This window comes from Diadema setosum, chromosome 17 (assembly GCF_964275005.1).
Source record: "Diadema setosum chromosome 17, eeDiaSeto1, whole genome shotgun sequence".
NCBI lineage: Eukaryota > Metazoa > Echinodermata > Echinoidea > Diadematoida > Diadematidae > Diadema > Diadema setosum.
This window is the reverse complement of record NC_092701.1, coordinates 28,298,026-28,316,450: the sequence shown is the minus strand read 5'-3', so window position 1 is coordinate 28,316,450 and position 18,425 is coordinate 28,298,026. Positions and strand designations below refer to the sequence as shown.

The following is an 18,425-nucleotide window of genomic DNA, read 5'->3' as shown; positions in this document are numbered from 1 at the left end:
AGAATGCAGCAATATTAGTAGAACACATCAGTAAAAGTTTGAGGAAATTGGACAATCGATGCAAAAGTTATGAATTTTTAAAATTTTTGTGTTGGAACCGCTGGATGAGGAGACTACTAAGGCTCGTGATGTCATATGAGTACAACAGTATAAAGAAAATGTAAAGAAAATTCAACATATTTTCACTTTTTTCGCATAATAAAAGAGCACTTGACTTGCTTCTTTCTAAAGGCAATGGGAATAATATTACCCACAACATACATGTATGTCAGTAATGAGTCAAGGGAATGTGTACTTTTTTCAAAAGATGAAATTTTGTGAAATTCTCTGTATATTTTCCTTATATTGTTGTACGCATGTGACATCATACACTGCAGTAGTCTTCTCATCTACCGGTGACAGCACAAAAACTTCAAAAATTCATAACTTTTGAACGGATTGTCCGATTTTCCTCAAACTTTCAATGATGTGTTCTGCTAATATTGCTACATTCTCTCAATCCTTATGTTAATGAGGGTGAACTTGTCCTTTAAGCCTACGATACGGGTAATACTGTAAAAGTGGAAATTTTCGCGGTGTTGAAATTTTCGCGCATTTCGCGCAACCAGAAACTAGCGCGAAAATAAAAACACGCGAATATTTTTGCTTGCCATATGTGCCTGTGCGTGATGTCTTGATTCCGCGGATTTAAAAGCATGCGAAATTCTTCCGACCCGGCCAAGCACGAAAAATTAGTCACACGAAAATATCCACTTTTACAGTATTCAGCACAAGCTGGGGTAATCTCGGAAAAAGCCTACTCTGAACCATTTTCCAACGGTAAGTACAATTTCAAAATCTTTGATATTTGATTTATTTCATTATTTCTTTCTCATACAAGGTATATTCACCTCGCGTTTGAAATTACTTTGCCATCTTATAAAAGGAATAACGCATTTTCCCGTCGCTGTTCAGCGATATGCAGTGCACTCGAGGTTTCTTCTTCGCATGCACACTCCACACTCGCCTCCGGCTCGTGTGGAGTGCGCATGCTCAGAAGAAGCCTCTCGTGCACTGCATACTCGCTAAACAACTCCGCGGAATGTGTTATTCCTATACTGAATTACTCTTCCCTCCATCAGATATGTGCAGCAATATGTCTAAAAGTCATACACACAAAGAAAGCCTTATTTTTCAGTCAGTGTCATTACCATGGAAACTGTTCAAAACAATCTCACACAACCCAAATACATTGTATTATGTGAACACAACGATTACTAACCATGCTCGTATACCCAATTACAATCCACTACTAATACCCGAAATGTTGCTTGAAACCGAGTGCAATGGTCTTATGTGTGGAACCAGCAATCAGCACTCATCTTTAACAAAATACTGCTGTAACATCATCGCTTTGAAACACTACAGTGCAATGATGTACACTGTATACAGAGCATGGAATTAATCATCAGCTAACTGATACAGAATTTTGAAAATATTTGAGAGGAAAACAAGTCTCGACTTTTTTTTTGTCTGTATTTCAATCTTAATTTTCAATTGCGACATTCCAGTAACCTGTTCACTGAAGCTGTACACAATGATTTGCGAAAATACATGTATTGCAGCAATACATTACCTTTGTGTTTTCTTTGTAAGTTATTCTCTTTCATAGGTCTATGGGAGAGGTAGAAGGGAGAAGCTCTCTCAACTGCTATGTTCACCTGTAGCTAACACATGAATAAGAATCAAAGCCTCCTGCCCAAGTTTCAAGCATCACACAAGTCCTGATACAATGTACATACAATGTATGCTGTTCAATGAGCATACAAGTAACTACATGTACAGGACATTTTTACCCTTGCCTGCATCTGAACATCAACTGCTCTGGGATATATGCATGGTAAACTTGGAAACTGTGTAATTATGGTGGCATACAGTACAAGGTACTTTCCATGGTATGCCTGGAAAAGGTCCAGCGCACTGCCAATGAAACAGAATAATTACGGTATGCTCCTAAACCACCTTGGGAGCTACTGTGTCACTGTCACTGGGTGATGTTCATTACTCTGAAGGATCATTAATTTGAAGGTTCATTATTCTAAAGGCTTGCTAATCCAAAATGAAATAAGGTTTATTCGGAAGGTTCATTGGTCTGAAAATAACGCGAGGTTTGTTAGTCCAAGCCTTCAGAATTAAGAAACCTTTGGGATGACTAGCCTTTTTCATTTTTGCACTTAAATGAACCATCAGGACAAAAAACCCAATTTCATTTTCAGACTATCAAACCTTTGGAATGATGAACCTTTGGAATAACGAACTGTGACCAAGTTACTAGCACAATGTACGATAACTTGCACAAGGAGCAGTATTTTGTTATTTGGTTTTGACTACATGTACTTTGGAAAGGCCCTAACTGCACACTGTCTTTCTTCTCTTAAATCAATGATGGTGCCAACATTACACATGCAATGTACCACAGCACTGCATTAAAAAGAAAAGGTTACAATGCAATGTTCATTTGAAATAACGTTTGTGATACAGTAGTCTCTTCACAAACATTCTATTAAAAGATTGATATGAATAATTGTTCCCTAAGGATGTGTTATGATTGAGTAGCCTCTTCACCATGGGAGTTCAAATTCATAGGGGCATTCCTGTCGACATAAACGTTGTAGCAGGACTTATAAACATTTCTAATGAATGTAACAAATGTTGGCACCTCTTTATATTTACTTGGGTATTCTATGGATGATGGTAGCTAAAAAAAAAAAAAATAAATGAAAAAATTGAACATTTTATAGAAGATAAAAGGGATATTGCGGATCACAATATTATGTTGCTTTGTATGAAGACAGATACAGCTGTAAGACTGAGAAATAAATACATGAAAATTTTGAAGAAAAAAAACAGACACTTAAAAAGTTAAAGATCATATGAAAAAAAAAAAAAAACTTTGGAGAGTATGACAAAGGGACAAATCTGTGATCTACAGTATAGGTGTAAAGCAGCTCTCCATTGATTTGTACACAAAAATTTCACTTACTTGTACAGTACATAATATTTTCACTTTACTCAAGTATTTGGGCATAGACAGAACTAATCTGCTGACGAGGATGTGAAAACTTGTACTGTAAAAGTGGATATTTTCGCGCGACCAATTTTTCGCGCTAGGCCGGGTCAGAAGAGTTTCGCGTGTTTTTAATTCCGCGGAATCAAGACATGAAATGATGGATGTCTCTTTGGAACCTTCGTTGATTTTAATTTTGATATATGAATGTTGGCAGTTCTGCCTGTCGCAAGTAATCATGATTGATGTATATCGAAGGCCTGCCAAATTTTGTTTCTTGGTGTGGAAAGTGTATGGGACAATAGAAAACATATCCCCAATTATCATACTGTATGTGCAAGAATGCAAGTACACCTCTTACAGGACTGCTGATATAATTTATGAATTGTCATCTAAAAAATGCCAGCCTTTGATCGGTGTGTACAACAGCTGTAATTGCAAGTTGCAATTACCCCGGTACACTGTATGTTATTATGTTGGATGTATGAGACAAATAACAGCAGATTTAAAGTGTTGCTTTTGGGGGGAGGAGGGGAGGAAAGGTAAAAATATGAATTACAGTTGAACCTCTATTATCCGGCCTCCCTTTATCCGGATCTCTCTATTATCCGGACGCAATCTCGCCGTGATTTTTTAAATCTTTTTTTAATAATTATGGGAGGAAAGAGGGATTCCCAACGGATACATACTGTTACTGTGTGTAACAATGAAAAGGTTGCAGTATACACATTACTACATGTGGTACTACAATGGGCTACATCAGTACATGTGTATGTATATGTAGACTCTACATGTATAAAGCATTGAGTCTCCCGTATCCGGCCAAATCCCTTATCCGGACGAGCCCCGGTCCCGACTTGTCCGGATACGAGAGGTTCAACTGTACATTGTACAAATGTGTTGTATGTACACTGTTACAAACACACATGTGTATACTCACTGCAGTCACATGGTTACTACATCCTAAGTCTCCCTGATTCCTGTAGAAGTCTAGGGGGATGGGAGAGAGGGGAATAGGTGATAGATATTGGTTGTTATATATTTATTTGTTTATTCCCTGGCAGCAGAATATAAGGGCCCTCCCCCCCCCCCCCCAAAAAAAAAAAAAAAATAAATAATAATAATAATAATAATAATAATCATAATGATTACAATTATAATGATAAACACTCACACAAACAAATGCACATAGTTGCAGGATTATATCTCCATGATTACTCCTCGGAGTCTTGCTGATTTTGATGTTTGAATGTTTCCAGCACTGCATTTATAGTTCAAACACAAGAATTCTCATTTCTTTCTGAACCATCAGGTACTGTTTGTACTCTTTACTTCGAGATGCTGCAATAATTGTTGTATTTGCATCCATTGGTTAAGAAGGATCACTGAGTTAGTCACAAGTTAGTCACATGTTCATGATGTAAACTAACAAGTTTGCATGCTTGGGACATGTTTAACATCTATTTCCAAGAACAAGACTGCAGAATATTTTTGAGATGTTTGCACTGAAAATCTATATGTTCTCAATTGAATGAAAACATTGTACAGATAATTTAGATATTGTTTTTTTTTTAATGCTGTGTGTGTGTTTTGTATTTTTTTGTTTGTCTGTTTGCTTGCTTGTTTTTTTTTGAAGGGGAGGGGTGAGAGTTAATGCTGTAGTAGTGTCATTATAGATTTGTAGTTAATAGTATCAAGGATCCTGGTTTATAGTTCATGTTTTATAGTGTAAAGTTCATTGTACAATTTATGCATGCAAGTTGTTTTACTGCGTTCTGTGCAACTCGATTTGAAATCAGCTTTACCGAGCTCTCAGTGAAGAGATGTACATCTATTATGTTCCCCAATGTATTTTGTTAATATGCTCCCTTTTACCATACCTTTGATGAATTCATTAACACGTGTACAGTATCATAATTTTTGTATATGTGTGGCCTGTTTATTTTCTTCTTTGTAGTAGATACATTGTAGCTGTTTTGATGCAGTGGGAATGTTTGGGCTATGTATGTGTGTTCATACAAAACATTTTGTGTATGCATTCTGATTGCACATTGTTTACTTATGACACTGATTTAGGCAAATATGACATCTTTACCATTCATCTCGAGAGACGATGGTGAAGCATTGGGCAAGAAGTTTGCATTGCGTTGAGTGGCTGAATAGTCCTGCTCTTAACCCATTGAGGACGAGTCCCGAGTATACTCTGGCAGATGTCTATGGGAAATGCATGTTGTAGCAAAATCAGCCCGTCTTTGGCCGGTTAAATGACAATGTGTGGAGCACATGCAAGTCCGTTGGGGCTGAGGTTGAGGCTGTCATATTCACACACTTCATGTGCATAATCATACAAGTCATTTCTTCAGTCTGCAGTTTTTGAGCGAGATACACTATGCAAATTCACATTGATTGTAGACTTAATAAATCCAACTGATTTGTAATTTTTCGAAGCAAAAAAACAAACAAACAAAAAACAAGAAGAAAGAAATATGTGAAGGAAAACTGGCTGTACTTTCTCTGTTACTAAGCATGCAAGTTCAGTGCTGTATCAGGGAGGTGGCACCTCCCTGGCTGTATACTGGTGTGTATCTCAAAGCATTTGCAAATGATTTAAAACTTGGGCAATTGTAGGACCATACACTAATACCCTCGTAAATTGTGAGCATAAATGTTTGTGTGCATGTGGGGTGTCTTTTATGGATGATATATATTTTTTTTTAATCCCTTAGATAAATCTGTCATTCCACACCAAAAAACAAAACAAAACAAAACAATACAAAAACCTGCACAAAATGGCATGCCCAAGATTTAAGGCTTTTTGCTTTTGCAGTACTTGTGTGTGTATGTGTGTGTGGGTGTGTGTGTGTGTGGGGGGGGGGTTAACATTGAATCGTTTATTGCAGAATTTAGCTGTCTGTGTGTATTTGCTTTAATGAAGAGCTACAATTAAAGGGTAGTGACAGTGATTGATACAAAACGGGATTGACATTTACTTTTAATATTTGTGTAGGCCTACTAGATGTATGTGGAAACTCAGAACGAGAGTGGTGCTGGTTGGTAATTTAGTGATTTTTGGATATCTTTCATGGCACTTACCTTAAGAATTGTGACATTGGGTTTTATTGAGGTACTAGTTTATTCAAGAGGAGTACAAATGGCAACAGTGGGTGATATTGTGGAAATGATGAGTGTTTTCTTCTTTTATTAATGGACAAAGAATTCATGAACAATCACAGAATCAACCTGAGAGAGAGAAAAAAAAAATCAAAATCTACATGATTATATAAATAATTATACACAATCATACAGAGCAACAGTGGACATTGCACACTGAACACCCGAGCTAGTTGATACTTCAAATCCAAACTGCTGTACTAATACCTCTTTCTTTCACAGTGCAAGTATTTGAAGAACCATCATTTTTGACCACTCCAATAACCCTATCCTTTCCCTAAAGTCACAACCCTTCAATTGATTTGACTTTATCACTTGAACTCCTCCCTCTTTCCTCATCCTTTGTTTCTTTCCCTTTCAGAGTCAGAATACCCCACACCTGCTTTTTCTACTCCCTCCTTTTCTGATTCTCCCCATATACTGTATCTCTTCTCGTGATTGATTTCCTCCTCGGACCTTTGTTCTCCGATGTCCTGGCTTTCCTACCCTCCATCATCTCCTTCCTCTCCTCCATTACCACCTCTTTCCTCTCCTCCATCCCCACCTCCATCCTCTCCTCTATCATCACCTTCTTCCTCTCCTCTATCACCATCTACTTCCTCTCCTCCATCACCACCTCCTCCTCCTCCATCACCACCTCCTCCTCCTCCATCACCACCTACTTCCTCTCCTCCATCACTACCTCCTTCCTCTCCTCCATCACCTCCTCCTTCCTCTCCTCTATCACCATCTACTTCCTCTCCTCCATCACCACCTCCTCCTCCTCCATCACCACCTCCTCCTCCTCCATCACCACCTCCTTCCTCTCCTCTATCACCACCTCCTTCCTCTCCTCCATCCCCACCTCCATCCTCTCCTCCATCACCACCTCCTTTCACTCCTCCATCACCACCTCCTCCTCCTCCATCACCACATCCTTCTTCTCCTCCATCACCACCTCCTTCCTCTCCTCCATCACCACCTCCTTTCACTCCTCCATCACCACCTCCTTCCTCTCCTCCATCACCACCTCCTTTCACTCCTCCATCACCACCTCCTCTCCTCCATCACCACCTCCTTCCTCTCCTCCATCCCCACCTCCTTCCTCTCCTCCATCCCCACCTCCATCCTCTCCTCTATCATCACCTTCTTCCTCTCCTCCATTTCCACCTTCCTCTCCTCCATCACCACCTCCTTTCTCTCCTCCATCACCACCTCCTTCCTCTCCTCTATCATCACCTTCCTCTCCATCCCCACCTCCTTTCACTCCTCCATTACCACTTCCTTCCTCTTCTCCATCACCACCTCCATCCTCTCCTCTATCATCACCTTCTTCCTCTCCTCCATCACCACCTCCTTTCTCTCCTCTATCACCACTTCTTTCCCCCCTCTATCACCACCTCCTTTCTCTCCTCCATCCCCACCTCCATCCTCTCCTCCATCACCACCTCCTTTCACTCCTCCATCACCACCTCCTCCTCCTCCATCACCACATCCTTCTTCTCCTCCATCACCACCTCCTTCCTCTCCTCCATCACCACCTCCTTTCACTCCTCCATCACCACCTCCTTCCTCTCCTCCATCACCACCTCCTTTCACTCCTCCATCACCACCTCCTCTCCTCCATCACCACCTCCTTCCTCTCCTCCATCCCCACCTCCTTCCTCTCCTCCATCCCCACCTCCATCCTCTCCTCTATCATCACCTTCTTCCTCTCCTCCATTTCCACCTTCCTCTCCTCCATCACCACCTCCTTTCTCTCCTCCATCACCACCTCCTTCCTCTCCTCTATCATCACCTTCCTCTCCATCCCCACCTCCTTTCACTCCTCCATTACCACTTCCTTCCTCTTCTCCATCACCACCTCCATCCTCTCCTCTATCATCACCTTCTTCCTCTCCTCCATCACCACCTCCTTTCTCTCCTCTATCACCACTTCTTTCCCCCCTCTATCACCACCTCCTTTCTCTCCTCCATCACCATCTACTTCCTCTCCTCCATCACTACCTCCTTCCTCTCCTCCATCACCTCCTCCTCCCTCTCCTCTATCACCACCTCCTTCCTCTCCTCCATCACCACCTCCTTTCACTCCTCCATCACCACCTCCTTCCTCTCCTCCATCACCACCTCCTTTCACTCCTCCATCACCACCTCCTCCTCCTCCATCACCACCTTCTTCATCTCCTCCATCACCACCTCCTTCCTCTCCTCCATCACCACCTCCTTTCACTCCTCCATCACCACCTCCTTCCTCTCCTCCATCACCACCTCCTTTCACTCCTCCATCACCACCTCCTCTCCTCCATCACCACCTCCTTCCTCTCCTCCATCCCCACCTCCTTCCTCTCCTCCATCCCCACCTCCATCCTCTCCTCTATCATCACCTTCTTCCTCTCCTCCATTTCCACCTTCCTCTCCTCCATCACCACCTCCTTTCTCTCCTCCATCACCACCTCCTTCCTCTCCTCTATCATCACCTTCCTCTCCATCCCCACCTCCTTTCACTCCTCCATTACCACTTCCTTCCTCTTCTCCATCACCACCTCCATCCTCTCCTCTATCATCACCTTCTTCCTCTCCTCCATCACCACCTCCTTTCTCTCCTCTATCACCACTTCTTTCCCCCCTCTATCACCACCTCCTTTCTCTCCTCCATCCCCACCTCCATCCTCTCCTCCATCACCACCTCCTTTCACTCCTCCATCACCACCTCCTCCTCCTCCATCACCACATCCTTCTTCTCCTCCATCACCACCTCCTTCCTCTCCTCCATCACCACCTCCTTTCACTCCTCCATCACCACCTCCTTCCTCTCCTCCATCACCACCTCCTTTCACTCCTCCATCACCACCTCCTCTCCTCCATCACCACCTCCTTCCTCTCCTCCATCCCCACCTCCTTCCTCTCCTCCATCCCCACCTCCATCCTCTCCTCTATCATCACCTTCTTCCTCTCCTCCATTTCCACCTTCCTCTCCTCCATCACCACCTCCTTTCTCTCCTCCATCACCACCTCCTTCCTCTCCTCTATCATCACCTTCCTCTCCATCCCCACCTCCTTTCACTCCTCCATTACCACTTCCTTCCTCTTCTCCATCACCACCTCCATCCTCTCCTCTATCATCACCTTCTTCCTCTCCTCCATCACCACCTCCTTTCTCTCCTCTATCACCACTTCTTTCCCCCCTCTATCACCACCTCCTTTCTCTCCTCCATCACCATCTACTTCCTCTCCTCCATCACTACCTCCTTCCTCTCCTCCATCACCTCCTCCTCCCTCTCCTCTATCACCACCTCCTTCCTCTCCTCCATCACCACCTCCTTTCACTCCTCCATCACCACCTCCTTCCTCTCCTCCATCACCACCTCCTTTCACTCCTCCATCACCACCTCCTCCTCCTCCATCACCACCTTCTTCATCTCCTCCATCACCACCTCCTTCCTCTCCTCCATCACCACCTCCTTTCACTCCTCCATCACCACCTCCTCTCCTCCATCACCACCTCCTTCCTCTCCTCTATCATCACCTTCTTCCTCTCCTCCATTTCCACCTTCCTCTCCTCCATCACCTCCTCCTCCCTCTCCTCTATCACCACCTCCTTCCTCTCCTCCATCACCACCTCCTTTCACTCCTCCATCACCACCTCCTCCTCCATCACCACCTCCTTTTTCTCCTCCATCACCACCTCCTTTCACTCCTCCATCACCACCTCCTCCTCCTCCATCACCACCTCCTTTCACTCCTCCATCACCACCTCCTCTCCTCCATCACCACCTCATTCCTCTCCTCCATCACCACCTCATTCCTCTCCTCCATCACTACTTCCTTCCTCTCCTCCATCACCACCTCCTTTCTCTCCTCCGATCTGAGGTAAGAAGAGTAACAGCGCCATCTACAGATGGATATCGTACACCGCGCGCCGCACTTATGTACAGCTGTAATCATTTCATTGATCACTTTTACGATACTACAGACAGATATTTCGACATTTTATCGAAGTAACTGTTGCGGCAGGCACGGAAGAATTATGGGCAAACCATGGCGGTCTATTCCTTGTGGGATATCAGAATTACGACTGGACATCACTCTTGCTTGCGGCCAGAGTTTTAGGTAAGAGTTACAACCCATCGTCCCGTTACACACACATCGGACGGCGGGGTAACAGCGAGTTCGTGCCGTTGGGTTCGGCGAGCTAGCGGCTAGCGCTACGTAGTCGCCCACACACCCGCCGCCGCGGGCGCGTCGGGAAGCTGAGGTTGACTCTTGCCACACACACACTAGTAATATGGGCCTCGTTTGAATAGAATGGGGACGCTAGTATACCGGTAGTAGAAAGAGGATACTGTTCTGCTCTATATCAAGCTCTCTTTAGGGCAATCCTGGGTTTTTTAGGATGTTTATAAAACCCAGGATTGGCCCCGTTTTTAGTGCTATTAAAAGGGCCTGTACAGACAGTACTGGTTGAGGTGGGGATTCATGTTTTGAACATTCATGATATATTTCTCCAGATATCTGTATAATGTACACTGTGTCACTGACAGTCTGAAATATTTGCTTGTTTAAGTTCAGAATGTATGTCAGAACCTCCTTAGTTACCACATTTATAAATTGGTGTTGAATTGGCAATATATTTCCAAAAAATAAAGTTCCATATCTTTGTTCAAATTTGCATTTCGTTTTTAGTTGCAACCACAACCTAAATACATTTCTCCATACATTTACATGTATGCAGTGAAATTCAGGGAAGCCACATTACTGATGAGAAGATGATGATTTCTGCAATAAATTCCTCCACTATGTGATGGATTGAATTAGTGGCACAGCAGACCATCGTCCAAAAGTTTTCTTTGCTATATTTGTTCCACCAGGTGGAAGGAGATCCAACCAGGGACGTGGAGGAGTGTGCTTTCTGGCTGTATATGGACGTTGAAGCAGACCGACACTCACATACTCTACCAGGTACATGATCCGAGAGAAGACTCCAAGAGTCCAAGATGCATGGGAGGCAGCGGCAGCGGCAGCGGTCACCCAGCTACAGAGCAAACCGATGTCCAGTCCAGGAGCAAGAAGCGTAGTAGCGGCGATGAACCGGCGAGAAGCAAGAAGCAACGGAGGACGGAGTTACCCACCGTGGCGAGTGAAAGTCCTCGGGTCTCTGCCTCCCAGGACATCCGCGAGCACCCGCATGGAGACCGTCACCACGACATCCTTCATGATTACTTCCAGCTGGACGTGAGGCTGGCGGGGCTCTATGAGCAGTGGAAGGGGGCGGACGAGAACTTCTCCAAGGTCTCCGCGTCGTTTCCCGGCGTTCGCATCTTGCGGCAGAATCCCGTGGAGAACCTTGTCTCCTTTATATGCTCCTCCAACAACAACATCTCCAGGATCACGGGAATGGTAGAGAAGCTCTGTCAGCACTATGGGACCGAGGTGAGTGGCCACTGGACAATGGTCAGGACAAACACACCTGTGCCCATTACTGGTGCGTAGGTAGACTCACAAACTTGTACGTGAAGAAAGTTGTGACAAAACCAAGTAAAGCAAGAAAAACCAGCGTCTCTGTCTTGCATGACACATGCATCTCATCATTTGAGAAGATCAATACAATATCCCTCCTAACTTTTTATCCATTGTGAGACCATGTTATACCACATTTGCAACTGGCATGTGGAAGGGGAGGAAGGCCTCGAGCCTCCTTGGTTAAGTTTGCGTTTTCTTCCCCTGGCAACCAGCGGTATGCACCTATAATCGCCACAATCTTTATGTTACGTATAATAATTTTCTGTTGTACTTTATGTTGAAATGCCAAGTAAATAATAAAGATGATAATGAAAATGTGGTCACAGACTATAACAATTGGCACAAACCGCTCTCTTTATTCATGTTGCTCTGATAATAGTGTGCCATGATGATGTAATGATGGGCACCAGGTCACAAAATTATTATTTATGGATTCTAGAGGGAGTGATGTTATTGTGTGGTTGGCCATTCATTATGTTTCACTGCAAACACCTGTAACTTTATTCTTTATATCCTAATACAGTAATTTGCATACTCACTGCAAATTGGTATAAAGAGTAACATAACATCGGTTTGATATCATTGTCTGTATTCCTGCTTTTTCCAAAGATAGGAGTTCTGGATGGCGTCGCGTGGCACGCCTTCCCCACCCTCACCGTCCTCGGCGGCAGAGGCGTGGAAGAGAGGCTGAGGAAGCTGGGGTTTGGCTACCGGGCAAAGTTCATCAACCAGACAGCCAAGAAGATCACCAGTGAGTTGGGCGGTGAGGAATGGTTGTGGAAACTGAGGAGTTTGCCTTACAGTGAGGTTCACTCACAGCTGCTCCAGCTCCCAGGAGTCGGTGCCAAGGTGTGTATGAAAATTGTCATTTTTGAAAAAATCTTGGTGCAGTTCAGAAGCCATTCAATTATTTACATCAATATCTTGCCATACAAATTTATATTCACCACTCAATTTATCAAGTTAATTAATGTTTGGTCATTCGATAGTTGTGTTCAGTAGTTTTTTCCTAGACAACAACTACGTACACTATTTCATTATCTGTTATATTTGTATGAACTGTACCACCTCAAGTTCAGCTGGACTGTATTTGATATTTCATATGATTATTCCATGATAAATTATGCCATGTAGTAAAGACCAAGCAAATGATATCGGGTTAGTCTCGGGAGCATCATGTAATTTCTATTTTTTTGTTCTGCTCTAAACTTCTTTTCATAAACCTGGTACAGGTGAACTGTTGTTCAGTTGCATTGTATTGCTGTAATCCAAAATAAACCGGCTGAATACTGCCATGTTAACCATGTCTGTGTTTAGCATTTGTGAATTACCATTGGGTTTTCACTGTCTGTGAATGCTGTGATGTGGTGTTCAAGAAAGAAATTGTACCAGGAGTCAAAGAAGGATTCATTGCAAACCTAGAGATCCAAATAAGATGTTGGAAATTTGAAGAGAACGAAAATAGCATCTTGACAATAAAAAGAAACAAGAAATTTAGCTTCCCTCCCTCCCCCATAAAAAACACCCCCCCCCCAAAAAAAAAAAAGTTTAGACACCATATGTACCAATGTGTTAATCTAAAAGAACATGGAGGCATGCATTCAATGTCAAGAAATTTGTAGTGTGATGGATGGTATGAGGCAAAAGCTTGTGGGGGTAGAGGTTGTTGGTTGTCACTTGCAAACTTCTGTTAGGAGTAGTAGGTATATTTTAGGTTTACAGATAGTCCTTGAAACAAATCATTCATATCCAAAATGGGTCATTACGTGTCATTTAGTAGCATATAATTTGCTTTGTTTTCTCGTATTGCAATGAAAAAGAGAATGTCAAGAACATTGTGAATACTCCGAAATAAGAAAAAAAATATGCTAATAGAATTAAAGAGCAATTTATCCCTGTTTCAAGAAAAAAACAAACAAACAAACAATCAGATAAACCCAGAGATTGTTTATTTTGTTTGTTACCTGGTAGGGGAAATGTGAACATGTCGTGGCAATGTACATGTAACTGATGTTTGATACAGGTACTGATCGACATATTTTCCTGAATATAATATATGACTGTGACTTTCTTCATGTTGCTTGAATTCAACCCCAGCTCATGTTTGAAAGGTATGTCATCATCACTCTCTCCCTTCTTTCTATTATCCAGGTTGCCGACTGTGTGTGCCTCATGTCTCTAGACAAACGAGAAGCGATTCCCGTCGACACTCACGTCTGGCAGATAGCTGCGCGGGACTACATGACCTCCCTTCAGAAGACTAAGTCCCTGACAGACCGGACCTACCGCGAAATCGGCGACTTCTTTCGGGAGCTGTTTGGCGAATACGCAGGATGGGCTCACTCGGTCAGTTTCTTGTTTCTGTGCAGACAACAGGCTTATGCAGTTGATAAATTGCCATTTGGTTTAAGTACCACTTTGTCTGATGCCCATTTGGTCTAACACCCGCATGGTCTAGTTGTGTTTGGTCTAAAACCAGTGCGTTCTTCTAATGACTAATGGTCTAGTTGCCACTTGGCCTAATTACCATTTTGTCTTGTCACCAGTTAGGCCATGCCCATATTGTCTAATATCCAACTGATCCATTACCACACAGTCTAGGTTATAGTAAACGAGGTGGCAGTTAGACCACTTGGTCATCCAACAAAATGACAATTAGCCAAGTGATTATTAGACCAAATGGCTTGTAGAGCAAAATAAATGGGTTTCCCCATTGGTGCCTCATTGCATGATCTGCTTGGTGTACGGTCAATAGTTATATACAATATTATTATATCATATTATGATACATTGTTTTCTGTATGTAGACATGGTAGAAACCAGAGTTGGTGTCCATTTTAAGCTGAGATATGATCGTACGTGTGTGACAGATTCGGCGCACTTAAGACAATTGTGAAGTGTGGCAGGAGAAATCTCAGACAGGGTCATTGTTGAAGATCAAATTTTGGCATTCATTTGCCGGAGTTACAAGTGAAAATAATATGATTTTCACAAATTCCCTCATGGAGAAATCAACCTATGTTCATACAAAACGCTAAGTGGAAATACGGGAAATTAGCAAATTCAAGGTTACTGTCAGTTCCGGTACTTCTCAAGTGTGCTTTGATTCTGTGATTTGTAAATGTGGTGGAGGATGTTTTGACATCATGTTCATATGATTTTTATATGGTTTTTTTTTTCTCTTGTTTTTATGTTTGTAATGCAGGTTTTATTTAGTGCTGACTTGAAGAAATTCCAAGATAAATCAAACACTCCTGAAAAGAATAAAGATAATGGAGCAAAGGTAAGTGGGTATGTAGAATATTGCATTTATTATTACCTGTATGATGATGTTATGGGTGTAGTTTTAAAGTGATGTAGATAGTGCACAAGATGTGTTGGATCAAAAAAAAAAGAACAAAATATCAAGAGCTATGACGTATGATGTCGTTGCAATTTGAATATTAGAACTGTTTCACCTTGCTTTTTGTTAAGTTGTGAGATGCATACAAAAATCGTGAAATACTAATACAGTATTCATCGCATAATCGGGACAGGTTGGGAGTAGCAAACACGGCCCCTTTAAGCGAGGTGCCCGATTTCGTGATGATCGCGATGAATGGCATACAACATGTACATGTAGTGCACACACACACACACATGCATACTGACGTACTGTACATGTACATGAATACACAACCACGCTCTACCCCTCGGCGCGACCCTCTAGCTCTCCCTACACATGGCTTTGCTTATATGTAGGGGAGAAGAATGTTCGCGAAAGCATGTGTTTCGCAATGGCATGGATACTTATACACGGCGCTTTTGTGGCTATGCATATACGTGTACTGGATGGACGGAGGTCAAAACACACCAGTCCGAAGCTTGCTTTGTAAGTTTGATGTAAACGACAACTGATAGGGAATCTTTGAAATATTGTTGTGGTATTTTGGTAGATTTTTTGTGTAAAATATCAAGAAAATCAAAGATCGCTTGAAGAAAAATTGTCCCGTTTATCAGAGGTCCCCGCCTGATTATCCAGTGAAAATAACATGCATTGGAAATGTTTCTGGGAAGCGTATGTCATTTAAGCGAGGTTCCCGATTATCAGATGCCCGATTATGCGATGAATACTGTACTATGTTGCTTGTAAAGGTTATTATGTATTATGGATGACATGGCACTATAAGCTGGTTGGCAAAATGTCATGCAAATTATAAATACATGTATTCTACCCCAAGGACCTTGTCACAAGCTGCTAGATCCATCTATGTTAAGTAGATCTACATCTTTGTCTCTTTGTGTGTGTGTGTGTGTCGTTGGAAAGTAATTTGCATACATTAGCTGTTGCGGTGATTGTCAGTCGTCAGACAGGCTTTGTGGGCTTTGGGGAATAATGCTTGTGTAGAAGATACACATATCTGAATATATTTACCGATCACTGATTATCTCCCCCAATTTTTTTTTTCCAACCATTTGTTGCCTTCATCCATTGTAGTCTCCCCTTCTGTTGTTGTGTGATGTCACATTCAGGCTCTCCTCTGTCTCTCTGTTTCTTCCAACTGCAGGAGAAGAAACCTCTCAAGAATAAACGGAGCAGGAAGACGGTGAAAATGTCAGAGGTTGTAGCCAGATGATGCTCCAGGAATCCAAACAGCTTCTCTATCAATTACATCGCTTCTAATTTGGTTGCTGTATAGGGTTTGATGGGTGAAAGCTAGCAAAGCGGCATGATGTACATGCAGCACATGTAGTGAAATGTCATGTTACAAGAAGGCAAGCTTGGCATGCCTTGCAGCAAAACATGCACAGTATAAAGTACATTCGGGAAAATCAGGACTAACACCAAGAGGCTGCCTTCTACCCTATTTCAGAATTTTTGGAGGCTTTGAAACTAACCCTATTTGGGACCCTATTTAAGGATTGTTATAAAAAGATTTGAAAACTCCCCCTATTTAAAGACACTTTGGGGGAAAATACAAAAAGAACCCCTACTGTATTTCAATGATTTTTCAGGATTTTTTTTTCTCGAACTGAGCCCCTGAAATATATTCCTTTTCCTGCAAAAGCAGGAACATGCGTGTGGTACTGGTGACCTCCTGAGTGTGGGGGAGGAGCGGCAAATCCCCAGATTTTTGCTGGAGGCTGCCTGAAAGGGAAATTTCTCTCTCTGTCCTGAAGATAAGATACAAAAGTCTCCACGATTTCTTGTTGGAATCTCCCTGACATTGATGTGGTAATGTTGGAAGCCTTTGCAATAATTAGGGAGCTTTAGATTTGCAACGCGGACGTTTGAGACGACGATTGCGTTGGCTGTTCTCCTCTCTCCCTGCGTTTTATTCCAAAGTATTGTAGCTCTAAATTACGGGAGAACATGACCTATTAAAAGTAAAATTGCGCCCCCAAGTAAGTACATATGCGAAAATATGCAGATTAGTTTCATTTTTAATTGACATTTTTTACCTCACATAGCCTGTATCCAATATGAAGGGAAGGAAAACTGTGCATTTTATGTTTGTATGTGTGTGAGGATGAAGTCGGACTCTAAGACTCAGTGAGAGAATGAAGGAGGCATGACTGCTTTGCTCTGGAGTCAAAACGCAAGTGTGCTTTATTCATTGTTCTCCAGTATATCAATCCAACACATGTACATTTGATTTATCACTGTACACTATATTTACAAAACATGACCCGGTGACTTTCCGGTGTTGTTTACAATATATTGCTGATATGGTGTGATGAGGTGATGATGAATGACGGGTAGAGCGGAAAGGAAGTAGGAACAGAAAGTAGCTGTCGGTGTATCAAAGATCATGATGAGAGAAAGAAACCAGAGAACGATAAGAACTTGACAGTGGAAGGGTGGCGGTGAGATGGCTGACTATGGAATGAATGAAACATGCTATTTACTGCTACACCATAGATAGTCACAATATGTCTCGTGCAGACACAATATCCCTTCCCTTCTTGGAAAAGAAACACATCACTAATGTTGTCTGTGAGTGAAAGGATAGCCAAGAGTTAAGGAAGAGCAATAGACATAGGAATATACGGAATACAGTTACGAGTGATTTTCAAGCAAAATACGGTCATGATAAACTGGAACAAATTATGTTTTGCATGTCAAACTTCAGTGGAATATGAATCCATGCACTGTTGTGTTATGTACTTGCATGTAACGATATTTAACATATCAACTCGTGAAGGTAGAAATGAATACATTAAAATGTACTGTATGATCTCGACATGTGTACTCTGCAAGCTTGAATTTTGGTTTACCAACAAAGTTGTATCGCAAACATGAATATACATCGTATTTTAACCATAGAAACAGGAGATAGGTTATAGAGAGTAAAAGGAAGATAGAAGTAAGGCAAATCTGATGTCTGTTATTCAACATGAATACAAATATGACACATTTGTGAACACTTCTGATAATACGACAATACACGAATGAAATGTCATACTAGCAATGTAATGTGAATTTCATTACAAGTATATAAACAGGGTTCATAATGAGTTGTCTCAACTTAGTCTGCGAATACACATCTTATAAACATGGATAAACATGGTAAAGGGTTACATTTCGATCACACATGATTGAACAGTCAGACTTCTTTTGGAATCCTCTTCTTCCTTTTTTTTTTTGAGTTCTCTGTTGAAAAGAGTCGGGCATTCATATATTTACAGTTATTTAGTTATTTACAGTTCGTGTGGCACTGATAGTTTT

General features: G+C 42.0%; 1 protein-coding gene across 1 annotated transcript; it reads left to right on the top strand.

Moving 5' to 3' along the window:
- The first annotated feature begins 10,223 nt into the window (after positions 1–10,223).
- Positions 10,224–16,544, top strand: LOC140240884 (N-glycosylase/DNA lyase-like). Its single transcript, XM_072320662.1, has 6 exons — positions 10,224–10,306; positions 11,065–11,626; positions 12,326–12,565; positions 13,868–14,062; positions 14,922–14,999; positions 16,264–16,544. Exons 1-6 carry the CDS (start codon positions 10,224–10,226, stop codon positions 16,330–16,332), a joined length of 1,227 nt encoding a protein of 408 aa, XP_072176763.1. The 3' UTR covers positions 16,333–16,544.
- The last annotated feature ends 1,881 nt before the right edge of the window (positions 16,545–18,425 follow it).